Source organism: Aethalodelphis obliquidens, unplaced genomic scaffold (assembly GCF_003676395.1).
Source record: "Aethalodelphis obliquidens isolate GAN/ISIS:26980383/991018 unplaced genomic scaffold, ASM367639v1 scaffold28, whole genome shotgun sequence".
Classification (NCBI taxonomy): Eukaryota; Metazoa; Chordata; class Mammalia; order Artiodactyla; family Delphinidae; genus Aethalodelphis; species Aethalodelphis obliquidens.
Genome location: NW_020837972.1, coordinates 8,490,433 through 8,505,623, shown reverse-complemented (window position 1 = coordinate 8,505,623; position 15,191 = coordinate 8,490,433). Strand labels below are relative to the sequence as shown.

Below are 15,191 nucleotides of genomic sequence, written 5' to 3'. Positions count from 1 at the left end.
TTCTCCTTATAGTTTTAATTTTTTAATTTCCTTGATTACTAATGGGGTCAGGCATATTTTCACATTTTTACAGCCATTTGGATTTCTTAAGTACCTGTTCAAATCTTTTGTCCATTTTTTTTCTATTGGTTTTTCTTATTGCTTTGAAGAGCTTTTGTTTGCTTTGTTTTTTAAAAGTAAATTTAAAAAAAAAAAGTAAATTTTATTTATTTATTTATTTTTGGCTACGCTGGGTCTTTGTTGCTGCCCGCGGGCTTTCTCTAGTTGCGGCGAGCGGGGGCTACTCTTCACTGTGGTGCACGTGCTTCTCATTGCAGTGGCTTCTCTTGTTGCGGAGCGTAAGCTCTAGGTGTGCGGGTTTCAGTAGTTGTGGCACGTGGGCTCAGTAGTTGTGGCTCATGGACTCTAGAGCACAGGCTCAGTAGTTGTGGCACACGGGCTTAGTTGCTCTGCGGCATGTGGGATCTTCCCAGAACAGGGCTCAAACCCATGTCCCCTGCATTGACAGGCGGATTCTTAACCACTGGACCACCAGGGAAGTCCGTGCTTTGTTTTTAATATTGTTTGGATACTGGTCCTTTGTTAGTCATATGTGTTAACAAATATCTTCTCCCACTTTGTGGCATGTCTTTTCACTTTCTTTATGGTGTCTTTTGACACAGACATTTTTCATTTGAATGTGGGCAAATTTTTCAACTATTTCTTTTAGATCTTTTTGTGTTTTGCTTAGGAAAAACTTTCCCTAACCAGTAATTAAAGACATTGTCCTATATTATCTTAAAAAAAACCTTTATAAATGTTGTCTTTCACGTTTAGGCCTTTAAACTACTTGGGACCGATTTTTGAGCGTGTGAGGTAGAAAGTAGGGGCCCAATTTAATTTTTATCCATATGGATACCCAGTTGTTCTAGTATCACATTTTGAAAAGACTGTTCTTTCTCCATTCATCTAAAAAGCCACCTCTATCATATATCAATAGTTTATAGGGGCTTCCCTGGTGGCGCAGTGGTTAAGAATCCACCTCCCAATGCAGGGGACATGGGTTTGAGCCCTGGTCTGGGAAGATCCCATATGCTACGGAGCAACTAAGCCTGTTCGCCACAACTACTGAGCCTGCGCTCTAGAGCCCGTGAGCCACAACTACTGAGCCCACGTGCCACAGCCACTGAAGCCCACCCGCCTAGAGCCCATGCTCCACAACAAGAAAAGCCACCACAATGAGAAGCACATGTACTGTGATGAAGAGTAGCCCCTACTTGCTGCAACTAGAGAAAGCCCACGTGCAGCCAAAAATAAATAAATAAATAAACTTATTTTTCAAAAAACGTTTATATATATACGCTTAGGCTTGTTTTGGGCTCTCTGTTCTGTTCCATTGGTCTATTTGTCCATCTCTGGGCTAGTCCACTGCATCTGCTTTATATTGTGTCCAGCTTTATATTGTTTTGGTGTGTGTAGGACAAGTCCTCCTTCTCCTTTTTCTTCGAGTGTCATAGTTAACTTGATATTTTGTATTTCAATATCAGATTTAGAGCCAACTTTGTCAAATTCCACAAGAAGATATGTTGATACATAATTGAGATTGCGTTTAATCTGTGTATCACTTTAAGGAGAACTGACATTTTCATAACATTGGATCTTACAGTCCATGAGCATGGTATATTTCTTCACCTTAGATCTTTGGTATCTTTCAATAAACATATTATAATTTTCTCTACAGAGGGGCCAAAACTATTTTCAGGAAAGTGGGACTGGGGAGGCCAAAAGGAGAAGGATACTAGAAAATGAGAAAGACAGACTTCAGCAATGTAGATAGAAATTGAAAGACAACATATACAATTCATGCTGATATTTTTCTCCACCTTGACTTTCATTGATATGAAAACCTGTAAAATGAATAAGGTCTTAGGATCTAGTACATAACATGGTGATAATAGTTGATAACACTACTGTACAATTGAAATTTGCTCAGAGAATAGAACGTACATGTTCTCACACACATATGCAAAAAGGTAAATATGTGAGGTGATAGATGTGTTCATTAACTTGAGGGAAATCCTTTCACAATGTATATGTACATCAAATCATCACATATACTTTATCTTGCAGTTTTATTTGGCAATTATACTTCAATAAAGAAAAAAGAAAAATGCAAATTAAACTCTATGAAGATTAAAAAAAAACCTGTTTTCATTTTCTTTGAGTTCTCAACCATATCCTAAAACACTCAGGTGATAATCTCATTTCTTTTCTTTTCTTTTTTTTTTTTTGCGGTACGCGGGCCTCTCACTGTTGTGGCCTCTCCCACTGCAGAGCACAGGCTCCGGATGCGCAGGCTCAGCGGCCATGGCTCACGGGCCTAGCTGCTCCGCGGCATGTGGGATCTTCCCAGACTGGGGCACGAACCCGTGTCCCCTGCATCGGCAGGTGGACTCTCAACCACTGCGCCACCAGGGAAGCCCCTCATTTCTTATTGTTAGAAGATGTTGACTGTGCAGCTAGAGCACTTAAAATTTCCCATTTGTGGTATGTCTCCATCACAGAATTTCTCATCTTTTCACTCTTCCCTTGAGGAAGAATTTCCAATGCTAATACTTCCATGAATAGTCTGGTTCCAGAACAGTTGGGATAGTTGTGATTACAGATTACTTCCTACCTGGAGTATTCCTTTATATTCCCCAGTCAACCAATAGCAGAGGCCCCAGAAAAATTATGCCCAGATTTCTACTAGAAGGGTAAAACATAAAAGTAATTAATTGTTACATTCTCCTGTCTATATCATTTTTGAAATTATGAATTTTATTCCTTTACAGATAAGGCCACTCGTTTATCTGAGCTTCTCTGACCTCCTCCTGGGGATATACTGGCTCATTGAGGCACTTCTCTATGGAACTTCAGCAGCCAATAAGGACATCGTCTGCTATAACTTGCAAGCAGTTGGACAGGTGAGTGCTACTAGATTGTCATAGTACCTTGTACGAAAGGCACACGCTTATTTAAATAAGAAGCAAAGATAATCCATCCTGGGAAGCAGGACCCTTTTGTTTATTGTTACACTTTGAAACATAGCTTTTATTGTTTTTCCCCATTAAAAAACTACTTATTTATTACAGAAAATTTGGGAAATTCAGAGAAGCAGAAAGATAATTAAAATCACCCAGATATAATCATTCTTTAATATTTTATGTATATTATATATTTCCAGTCTTCTTCTCTTTAGGTATATGCATTTTAGAACAAATAACACATTAATACTTTTGGTAATCTGCTTTTATTATTCAACATAGTGTGACCATATTTCCATGTAATGGAATATATTTCTACATCTTTTGAGATTATTGCATGTTTTTTATTACATTAATAAACATTAACTTTTGGAAATACTACATATGATTATATATGAGTTATATATCTTTCATAGATTTTATCAGTGGATTCACCCACATAGTACCATCAGTATATAATGTTTCTGAGACTTAGGATGTGAAAAAAGTAGAGGTTAATATGCAGTCTGTACTCACTGCTGGATGCTTCCTCTGGGATTTGTTACTAGAGGAGAAATTTGTTTCAATGTAGTAGGAAAATACTAATATGTAGTTAGTGGTATGAAATCCATGTACTAATATGTTACCTATCTTATATAAATTTATTTATTTTTTTAAACACGTGTGTGGGTTTTGTTTTTTAATTAATTAATTAATTTATTTTTGGCTGTGTTGGGTCTTTGCTTCTGTGCGTGGGTTTTCTCTAGTTGCAACGAGCGGGGGCCACTCTTCATTGTGGTGTGCGGGCCTCTCACTGTCATGGCCTTTCTTGTTGCGGAGCACAAGCTCCAGACGCGCAGGCTCAGTAGTTGTGGCTCACGGGCCTAGTTGCTCCGTGGCATGTGGGATCTTCCCAGACCAGGGCTCAAACCCGTTTCTCCTGCATTGGCAGGCAGATTCTCAACCAGTGCGCCACCAGGGAAGCCCCCGTGTGTGGGTTTTCTAAAATTATTTATTTATTTATTTTGGCATTGGGTCTTCGTTGCTGCGCGCAAGATTTCTCTAGCTGTGTCGAGTGGGGGCTACTCTTCGTTGCGGTGTGCAGGCTTCTCATTACTATGGCTTCTCTTGTTGCGGAGACAGGCTCTAGGCGCACGGGCTTCAGTAGTTGTGGTATGCAGGCTCAGTAGTTGTGGCACACGGGCTTAGTTGCTCCGTGGCATGTGGGATCTTCCCGGACCAGGGCTCAAACCCGTGTCCCCTGCATTGGCAGGCAGATTCTTTTTTTTTTTTTTTCGCGGTACGCGGGCCTCTCACTGTTGTGGCCTCTCCTGTTGCAGAGCACAGGCTCTGGATGTGCAGGCTCAGTGGCCATGGCTCACGGGCCCAGCCGCTCTGTGGCATGTGGGATCTTCCCAGACCAGGGCACGAACCTGTGTCCCCTGCATCAGCAGGCGGACTCTCAACCACTGCGCCACCAGGGAAACCCTATAAAGTGTATTTTTTAACCACCTATGTGATGTTTATTAGGCCAGGATTCATTGTGTTATTATTGTAATATCAAGTGTTTTTTAAATCACAGGTGCTTGGTACAGATGTCATAAATAAAGCTCAGGGACTGAGATTATGCTAAAAAACTTCAGCCTTTTGATATTCAGGGTTAACTGGGCAGATTCAGGAGAATATACTATATAAATAATTCTTAATGAATGTCTAAATTATTCTTTAGAAAAGAAAAAAATGTCCAGTTTCTTCCAGATTGAAGTAAAACTTTTAATATTCCCCGTTGCATTTCCTCCTGATTAATTCTGCCAGTTTGGAGGGAAAAAAAATACTATTGTATGTGGCTTTTTTCTTTTTTGTTGTTTTTGTCCAATGTTCTCTCTTTTTTAAAAATTGAAGTATAGTTGATTGACAGTGTTGTGTTAATTTCTGCTGTACAGCAAAGTGATTCAGTTATACATGTATATACCTATTCTTTTTCATATTCTTTTCCATTATGGTTTATTACAGGATATTGAATATACTTCCCTGTGCTATATAGTAGGACCTTGTTGTTTATCTATTTTATATACAGTAGTTTGTATCTTCTATTCCCAAACTCCTAATTTATCCCTCCCCCACCCCCTTTCCCCTTTGGTAGCCATAAGTTTGTTTTCTATGTGTGTGAGTCTATTTCTCTTTCATAAATAAGTTCATTTGTGTCATTTTAGATTCCACACAAATTTGGTATCATATGGTATTTGTTTTTCTTCTTCTGACTTACTTCATTTAGTAAGATAATCTCTACGTCTATCCACGTTGCTGCCAATGGCATTATTTTATTCTTTTTTATGACTGAGTAGTATTCCATTGTGTATATATACCACATCTTCTTTATCCATTCATCTGTCAATGGATATTTAGGTTGCTTCCATGTCTTGGCTATTGTAAATAGTGTTGCTGTGAACATTTGGGTGCATGTATATATATATTTTTTTTTTTTTTTTTTTTTGCGGTACGTGGGCCTCTCACTGTCGTGGCCTCTCCTGTTGTGGAGCACAGGCTCCAGACGTGCAGGCTTAGCGCCCATGGCTCACGGGCCCAGCCACTCTGTGGCATGTGGGATCTTCCTGGACCGGGGCACGAACTTGTGTCCCCTGCATTGGCAGGCAGACTCTCAACCACTGTGCCACCAGGGAAGCCCTGCATGTATATTTTTAAATTAGAGTTTTGTCCAGATATATGCCCAGGAGTGGGATTGCTGGATGATATGGCAACTCTGTTTTTAGTTTTTTAAGGAACCACCATACTGTTTTCCATAGTGGCTGCACCAGTGTATATTCCCACCAACAGTGTAGGAGGGTTCACTTTTCTCCATACCCTCTCCAGTATTTGTTATTTGTTGGCTTTTTAATGATGGCCATTCTGATCTGTGTGAGGTGGTACCTCATTGTAGTATTGATTTGCTTTTCTCTAATAATTAGCAGTGTTGAGCACATTTCCATGTGCCTGTTGGCCATCTGTGTGTCTTCTTTGGAGAAATGTCTATTTAGGTCTTCTGCCCATTTTTTGAATGAGTTATTTGGTATTTTGCTTTTGAGTTCTATGAGCTGTTTGTATATTTTGGATTAATCCCTTGTCAGTCGCATCATTTGCAAATATTTTCTCCCATTCTGTGGGTTGTATTTTCATTATGTTTATGGTTTCCTTTGCTGTGCAAAAGGTTTTCAGTTTGATTAGGTCCCATTTGTTTATTTTTTTGTTTTTATTTTTTTTGCCTTGGGAGACTGACCTAAGAAAACATTGTTACGATTTATGTCAGAGAATGTTTTGCCTATGTTCTCTTCTAGGAGTTTTAAAGTGTCATATCTGATATTTCAGTCTTTAAGACATTTTGAGTTTATTTTTGTGTAGGGGGTAAGGGAGTGTTCTGACTTCACTGATTTACATGTGGGCTGTCTAGCTTTCCCAACACCACGGGCTGAATTATACACTGCATTGTATATTCTTGCCTCCTTTGTTGAAGATTAATTGACTGTAGGTGTGTTGGTTTATTTCTGGGCTCTCTATTCTGTTCCATTGATCCATACATCTGTTTTTGTGCCACTACCACACTGTTTGTTTGCTATAGCTTTGTAGTATTTTCTGAAGTCTGGAAGGGTTATGCCTCCAGCTTTGTTCTTTTTCCTCAGGATTCCTTTGGCAATTCTGGGTCTCCTGTGGTTCTATAGAAATTTTAGGATTATTTGTTGTAGTTCTGTAAAAAATGTCATGGGTAATTTGATAGGGATTGCATTAAATCTGTAGATTGCTTTGGGTAGTATGGCCATTTGAACAATATTAGTTCTTCCAATCGAAGCACATGGGATATCTTTCTATTTCTGTGAATCATCTTCAATTTCCTTTATCAGTGTTTTATAATTCTCAGTATATAGGTCTTTCACCTCCTTGGTCAGGTTTATTCCTAAGTATTTTATTATTTTTTTTGATGTGACTTTAAACGGGATTGTTTTCTTACTTTCTCTTTCTGATACGTCATTGTTTTTTTTTAAAACAGATGAACACTTTATTTACTTATTTATTTATTTATTTATGTCCACGTGTTGCTTCTGGCATCTTAGTTCCCCAACCAGGGATTGAACACAGGCCCTCAGCAGTGAAAGTGCAGAGTCCTAACCACTGGACTGCCAGGGAATTCCCGATACTTCATTGTTAGTGTAAAGAAATGCAACAGATTTCTGTATGTTAATCTTGTATCCTATACCAAGAGTTGCTTCTTCCTAGTCCTGAAAGTGGATTCAGTTTATCTCTCCACTTGGCAAGGTTTCAGAACCTCATTTTTGATACTTTCCTATGGAGAAATATGTTTGATAAGGCAGAAACTTCCCTTGACAAGATAGGTTGACTGTGCTGATCTGTCGAGGCATTAGTGCCTCCTCCCAAAATTGGTCAGAAATTGCCTAGATGTTCTGTTCCAGATGTTTGGCTAGTTATAGGAAAGCCAGAGCTGGTCAGAGAGAATTAACTCAATACAGCCACAGCACCCTTATGCCACTTCACTGAACTGGAACAGAAGAAATCAATCATTTACCAAAAGCTAACAGGCCCAGGAGAGCCGATGAGAAGATAAAAATATGCTCCAGCTGTACAATCCATTAGAAAAGAAATAGTAGAAAGTACACTGAATCAGAGATTAGGAAATCTTGGTCAATATCAAACCAGAACTGCATTGTATATAGTTCAACACCTCTTTTTTTTTTTTTTTTTTTGCCGTGCCACACGGCTTGCGGGATCTCAGTTCCCTGACCAGGGATTGAATCCGGGCCACAGCAGTGAAAGCCAGGAATCCTAACCACTAGGACACCAGAGAACTCCCTCAACACCTCTTTTAAGAGTTAAGGTTCTAACTACCCAGTGAGACCTCTCTTGTCTCTGAAGTCTCTTTTTAAACTGAATAGCACTGAAGCCTGAAACTTTCCAAGTCTGGCTTAAGTATAGTTTTCCACCAGCCCTAGGTAAACAGGCAGAGCCATTTTCTTTCTTTTTTTTAAATTTTAATTTTATATTGGAGTATAAGTGATTTACAGTGTCATGTTAGTTTCAGGTATACAGCAAAGTGATTCAGTTATACATATACACATATCTATTCTTTTTCAAATTCTTTTCCTGTCTGTCATACAGTGAAGTCAGAAAGAGAAAAACAAATATCATATGTTAATGCATATATGTGGAATCTAGAAGAATGGTACAGATGAACCTATTTGCAGGGCAGGAATAGAGACGGATGTAGAGAGTGGATGTGTGGACACGGCAGGTGGGAATGGGGGTGGGATGAATTGGGAGATTGGGATTGATGTTTATACACTACCATGTGTAAAATAGATAGCTAGTGGGAACCTGCTCTATAACACAGGGAGCTCAGCTTGGTGCCTTGTGGAGACCTAGATGGGTGGCATAGGGGTGGGTGAGAGGGAGGTCCAAGTGGGAGGGGATATATGTATACATATAGCTGATTTACTTCGTTGTACAGCAGAAACTAAGACAACATTGTAAAACAACTATACCCCAATTAAAAAATATTTTCCCATATAGGTTATTACGGAGTATTGAGTAGAGTTCCCTTTATATATAGTAGTGTGTATATGTTAATCCTAACCTCCTAATTTTTCTCTCCCCCCATCTTTCCCCTTTGGTAATCATAAGTTTATTTTCTAAGTCTCTGAGTCTGTTTCTGTTTTGCAAATAAGTTCATTTGTATCATTTTTTTTTTTTTTACATTTCACATATAACTGATATCATATATTTGTCTTTCTCTGTCTGGCTTATTTCACTTAGTGTGATAACCTCTAGGTCCATCCATGTTGCTGCAAATGGCATTATTTCATTCTTTTTATGGCTGAGTAATATTCCATTGTATATATGTACCACATCTTCTTTATCCATTCCTCTGTCAATGGACATTTAGGTTGCTTCCATGTCTTGGCTACTGTCAATAGTGCTGCAGTGAACATAGAGATGCATACATCTTTTGGAGGTTAATCTCTTGTCAGTCACTTCATTTGCAAATATTTTCTCCCATTCTTTGTGTCGCCTTTTCGTTTTATGATTTCCTTTGCTGTGGAAAGGATTTTAAGTTTAATTAGGCACCATTTGTTTATTTTTGTTTTTATTTCCGTTACTCTAGGAGACGAATTGAAAAAGATTTTGCTGCAATTTATGTCAAAAAGTGTGCTGCCTATGTTTTCCTCTAGGAGTTTTATAGTATCTGGTCTTACCTTTAGGTCTTTAAACCATTTTGAGTTTATTTTTGTGTATGGTGTTAGAAAATGTTCTAATTTCATTCCCTTACAGTAGCTGTCCAGTTTTCCCAGCACCACTTATTGAAGAGACTATCTTTCCTCCATTGTATATTCTTGCCTCCTTTGTCATAGATTAATTGACCATAGGCGTGTGGGTTTATTTCCAGGCTTTCTATTCTGTTCCATTGATCTATAAGTCTGTCTTTGTGCAATACCATACTATTTTGGTTACTGTAGCTTTATAGTATAGTCTGAAGTCAGGGAACCTGATTCCTCCAGCCCTGTTTTTCTTTCTCAAGATTGCTTTGGCTCCTTAGGGTCTTTTGTGTTTCCATACAAATTTTAAGATTTTTTTGTTCTAGATCTGCAAAACATGCCATTGGTAATTTGACAGGGATTACATTGAATCTGTAGATTGATATGGGTAGTATAGTCATTTTCACAATATTGATTCCTCCAGTCCAAGAGCATGGTATATCTTTCTATCTGTTTGTGTCATCATTGATTTCTTTCATCAGCATCTTATAGTTTTCAGAGACAGGTCTTTTGCCTCCTTAGTAGGTTTATTCCTAGGTATTTTATTCTTTTTGATTTGATGGTAAATGGGATTGTTTCCTTAATTTGTCTTTCTGACCTTTCACTGTTAGTGTATAGAAATGCAACAGATTTCTGTGTATTAATTTTGTATCCTGCAACTTTATTGAATTCATTGATGAGCTCTAGTAGTTTTCTCATAGCATCTTTAGGATTTTCTATGTATAGTATCATGTCATCTGCAAATAGTGACAGTTTTACTTCTTCTTTTCCAACTTGGATTCCTTTTCTTTCTTTTCCTTCTCTGATTGCCATGACTAGTACTTCCAAAACTATGTTGAAAGAAGTGGCGAGAGTGGACATCCTTGTCTTGTTCCTGATCTTAGAGGAAATGCTTTCAGCTTTTCACTGTTGTGTATGATGTTAGCTCTGGGTTTTTCACATATGGCCTTTGTTATGTTGAGTTATGCTCCCTCTATGCCCACCTTCTGGAGAGTTTTTAACGTAAATTGATGTTGAATTTTGTCAAAAGCTTTTCCTGCATCTATTGAGATGATCATATGTTTTTTATTCTTCAACTTGTTAATGTGGTGTATCACATTGATTGATTTGAGAATACTGAAAACTCCTTGCATCCCTGGGATAAATCCCACTTGATCATGGTGTATGATCCTTTTATTGTATTGTTGGATTCGGATTGCTAGTACTTAGTTGACGATTTTTACATCTATGTTCATCAGTGATATTGGTCTACGATTTTCTTTTTTTGTGGTATCTTAGTATGGTTTTGGTATCAGGGTGATGGTGGCCTCATAGAATGAGTTTGGGGTGTTCCTTCCTCTGCAATTTTAAAAAATAGTTTCAGAAGGATACGTGTTAACTGTTCTCTAAATGTTTCATAGAATTCGCCTGTGAGACCATCTGGTCCTGGACTTTTGTTTGTTGGGAGTATTTAAATCACAGTTTTAATTTCAGTACTTGTGATTGGTCTGTTCATATTTTCTGTACCTTCCTGTTGAGTCTTGGGAGATTGTACCTTTCTAAGAATTTGTCCATTTCTTCTAGGTTGTCTATTTTATTGGCATAGAGTTGCTTGTAGTAGTCTCTTATGATCAAAGGATCATTTCTGTGGTGTCCATTGTAACTTCTCCTTTCTCATGTCTAATTTTATAGATTTGAGCCCTCTTCCTTTTTTTCTTAATGAGTCTGGCTAACAGTTTATCAATTTTATTTATCTTTTCAAAGAACAAGCTTTCAGTTTCATTGATCGTTCGTATTGTTTTCTTCATCTCTATTTCATTTATTTCTGCTCTGCTCTTTAGGATTTTTTCCTTCTACTAACTTTGGGTTTTCTTTGTTCTTCTTCCTCTAGTTGCTTTAGGTGTAAGTTAGCTTGTTTATTTGAGATTTTTCTTGTTTACTGAGGTAAGATCGTATTGCTATAAACTTCCATCTTAGAACTGCTTTTGATGTGTCACATAGGTTTTTTTTTTTTGCAAAAACAAAAAACCCAGGTAAGATTTATTTACACAATACTGTAAAGCAACTATACTCCAATTTAAAAAAAAGATTTATTTAACGTGGTAGGCGTGCTTGCCTGTTCGTAAGTTCATTCCAGTCTGGAACACAGGAGAATAATGCTACTAGCATATCTGCTGCATCATTTAATCCATTCCTTTCCTTTATTTTTAACTGGGTTAAGACTGAAAATCCTAGTTCACACAAACTAGTTGTTGTGAATGGTAATAATAGCAGGATACTCTTTCGACTTATCAAAGGGAAGTCTTCCTTTATCTTAATCCAAAATGCTGATAAACTTAGTGTTTTATAATCATTCTTCAATGTATATGAAGAACTGAGCTGCAATAATTCATTTTCTTCTTCAGGCACCAAGTTTAACTCAATTATTGATTCTGGGTTTCAAAAAGCAAACGGATCTTTTATGCAACAATTCTGTCTTAATGTTTCAAATTTCTCTTCTGGGAATAAATGGTTAAAAGTTTGACATAGAGAAGTGAGATGCAACAATATCTCTAGTTTTATTTCTTCCAAAATGTTTTCATTAACAACATTCTCTTCAATGTGCTGCAAAAACCTTGGAAACATGTAGTAGCTAGGACGGTTGCTTTTAAGCCTCACTTGCCACAACAATAATGCCTTCTGGAGTCCTTGGATACGTTCGGCATGTTGGAATATATCACTGTTTTTCCCCTGTAGCTTTAAACGTAGTTCATTAAAGATTCCAAAAATATCAGTTAAATATGGCAGTTTCGTTACCCAAATATCATCCTCAAAAATAGTTGCCAAATGAGATTTCTTTTCAATGCGAAAAACATGGATCTCATTCCTGAGTTCGTAAACGCTGCTTAGTATTTTCCCTTGTGACAACCAACGAACTTTGGTATGATACAGTAAGTGGGTATAATTAGCTCCAATCTCCGAATAAAATGTTTCAAGCATTTGGCTATTTAGTGAGCTTCCTTTAATAAAGTTAACAACTTTCACTGCATTTTTCAGTACTTCCATGAGCTTCTGTGGAATCTCTCTGGACGCTAACGCTTCACGATGTATAAAACAGTGACTCCACGCAGCACTAGTAACTTGTAACAATTTTTTAATTACTCTGCTCTGTTTTCCAGTTATGTTTGCTGTTCCATCACTTGTAATTCCTTTGAAGTTTTTCCAGTTTAATTTATACTGACCAACAATGCACCTTTCTAATTCTGTGAAAATATATAATCCATTTAGGTGTGAGGTTAAGTTTAAACAACACAAAAGATCCTCCATAAAATCGCCTTGCCACGCATATCTGACATAGACTAAAAGTGCTGTGCAGCTTCCAGTATCTGTGATTTCATCAAGCTGGATTGCAAAGTCTATTGCCGACTGTAACTGAGTAATAAGCATTGCCTCTAAATGTTCGGCAACCGTACAAATTTGAAGAGATACTGTGTTATCACTAGGAATAGTTTTTAATTTATCAGCAGATTTATCGTAAAAAATTGTATGCACCATATCCAAACATGCTGGAAGAATAATTTTTTCAGCATCTGTGTGAGCCATGTTCTCTTTTGCCACATGATGTGCAACTAAATATGATGATAATAATGTTTTCTCACTAACAGTAGTAGAGCAACTAAGAAATTGTGTTGATGACTTTACATCTATTTTCTTTCTTTGAAAGTATTCAAGAGGCTTATCAATAAGTTCAGCATGCTGTGTTTCTAAGTACCTTTTTAATTTTGAAGGTTTTAAGCTTTCATTTGCAAGAATATTATTACAAATAACACACTGAAGACTGTCATTTTCAAAGGGTTTTTCACTTTTGATAAAACCATATTTTAAATAATCTTCATTATAATGTCTTGCAGTTACGTTTTTCTTTTTGAAATGTGGCTCAAACGAAGTTGATGTTTGCAGATTAGAGTCAACATTTTTCTCAGTATTGTCACTATTCATACTTGGAGATCCAGCTGTAGAACTTGAACATGTTTCTGCATATTTCACGTCATTATTCCTCTTTCTTTTAAAAAAGAAATGATCCATTTTAAAAGCAATTTTGAAAAGAGGCAGTTATAATATTTGCCATTAACTATAATTGCCATTCATGTATATATATATATATATTTTTTATAGCCTAGATAACATCTTTCCAAAAAATGCAGTTTGCAGCTGCATCTCAGTGGAACATCTCAGACTTTATATCCAGTTGCAAGTCATGGTAATATATAAACTAGATTGCACATCAACCTGTTATTATGAAAACCAAATAAGACATCAGCAGACAAATGATTGAAAAACCATTTCTTAGGCAATCAATGTACATTCTATTCCTCATATCCCCTCCATCAAATATCTTTCCACATACTGAAACTGACCTTAGTATTCCTTGCAAGGTGTAAAATTCTGGCAAAGGATTCATGCAAAGCACTCTGATATTTTTTATTTTGTTTTTAAAAATGTTCATTGTGACTCACAAAATTGATTTCATGACCTACTAAATGGGTCACATGCATAATGTGAAAAACACTGATATAGAGACGTTTTCCTCTTTTGTGTTACTGGGTTGACTACGTCTGCTTGATGATCAAAGAAGCTAGCTGATCTGCTAAACTGTTAGCTTATACAGGAACTTTCTTGAAGTCGTAGGTATATATCATTCCTGATTTTCTTTCCTGATACTTTTTTTTTTTTTTTTTTTTTTGCGGTATGCGGGCCTCTCACTGTTGTGGCCCCTCCCACTGCGGAGCACAGGCTCCGGATGCGCAGGCCCAGCAGCCATGGCTCACGGGCCCAGGGGATCCTCCCGGACCGGGGCACGAACCCGTGTCCCCTGCATCAGCAGATGGACTCTCAAACACTGTGTCACCAGGGAAGCCCCCCCGATACTTTTTGATGGGAAGGGTTTTTAAGAGTTTCAGTATGGTCTGATCTCGTGAGGTTCCAATGAGGTTTTCCATGGCTAGGTCAACTATAAGGTTGGAGCTGGTGACATATTTTTAGAACTGTCTTGGAATGCATCCTTGACATCCAGCCCAGCACCGTGAACCTCGCGCCTTGCCTGCCGACCCGTGGTGCCTTGCCCCCAACTCCCTGCACAACACCACTTCCACTCTCACCTTGGCGCCCAGAGAAATGCTGCTTCCAGCCAGAGAAGGGCTGGCTCCATCGCATAGGTTTTGGATCATCATGCTTTCATTTTCATTTATCTCTAGGGTTTTTTTTTGTTTTTGTTTTTGTTTTGCGGTACACAGGCTTCTCACTGTTGTGGCCTCCCCCGTTGCGGAGCACAGGCTCCGGACGCGCAGGCTCAGCAGCCATGGCTCACGGGCCCAGCCGCTCCGCGGCATGTGGGATCTTCCCGGACCGGGGCATGAACCCGTATCCCCTGCATCGGCAGGCGGACTCTCAACCACTGCGCCACCAGGGAAGCCCTCTAGGTATTTTTTTTATTTCCTCTTTGATTTTTTCAGTGATCCATTGATTGTTTAGTAGCATATTTTTAGCCTCTACATGCTTGTGTTTTCTACAGTTTTTTTTTTCTTCTAGTTGATTTCTAATCTCATAGCATTGTGGTTGGAAAAGATGCTTGATATGATTTCAGTTTTCTTAAATTTACTGAGGCTTGCTTTATGGCCTAGCATGTGATCTGTCCCGGAGAATGTTCCATGTGCAGTTGAAAAGAATGTGTATTCTGCTGCTTTTGGATGGAATGCTCTATTAATATCATTTAAGTCTGTCTGGTCTAGTGTGTCATTAAAGGCCTGTGTTAGCTTATTTATTTTCTGTGTGGATGATATGTTCTTTGATGTAAGTGGGGTATTTCAGTCCCTCACTATTATTGTGTTAGTGTCAATTTCTCCTTTTTTGGCTCATTTGGTGGGTGCATATA

The 15,191-nt window shown here is 38.0% G+C and overlaps 1 protein-coding gene across 5 annotated transcripts in view; it reads left to right on the top strand.

The window, feature by feature from the left end:
• The window catches only part of TMEM116 (transmembrane protein 116), a 131,608-nt gene that overhangs the window by 19,182 nt on the left and 97,235 nt on the right, over positions 1 to 15,191 (top strand). For all 5 annotated transcript variants that reach the window (XM_027124611.1, XM_027124610.1, XM_027124609.1 and 2 more), the window contains exon 4: positions 2,814 to 2,945. In XM_027124611.1, the coding sequence (XP_026980412.1) occupies positions 2,814 to 2,945 (132 nt within the window). The remainder of the gene's footprint in view (positions 1 to 2,813; positions 2,946 to 15,191) is intronic.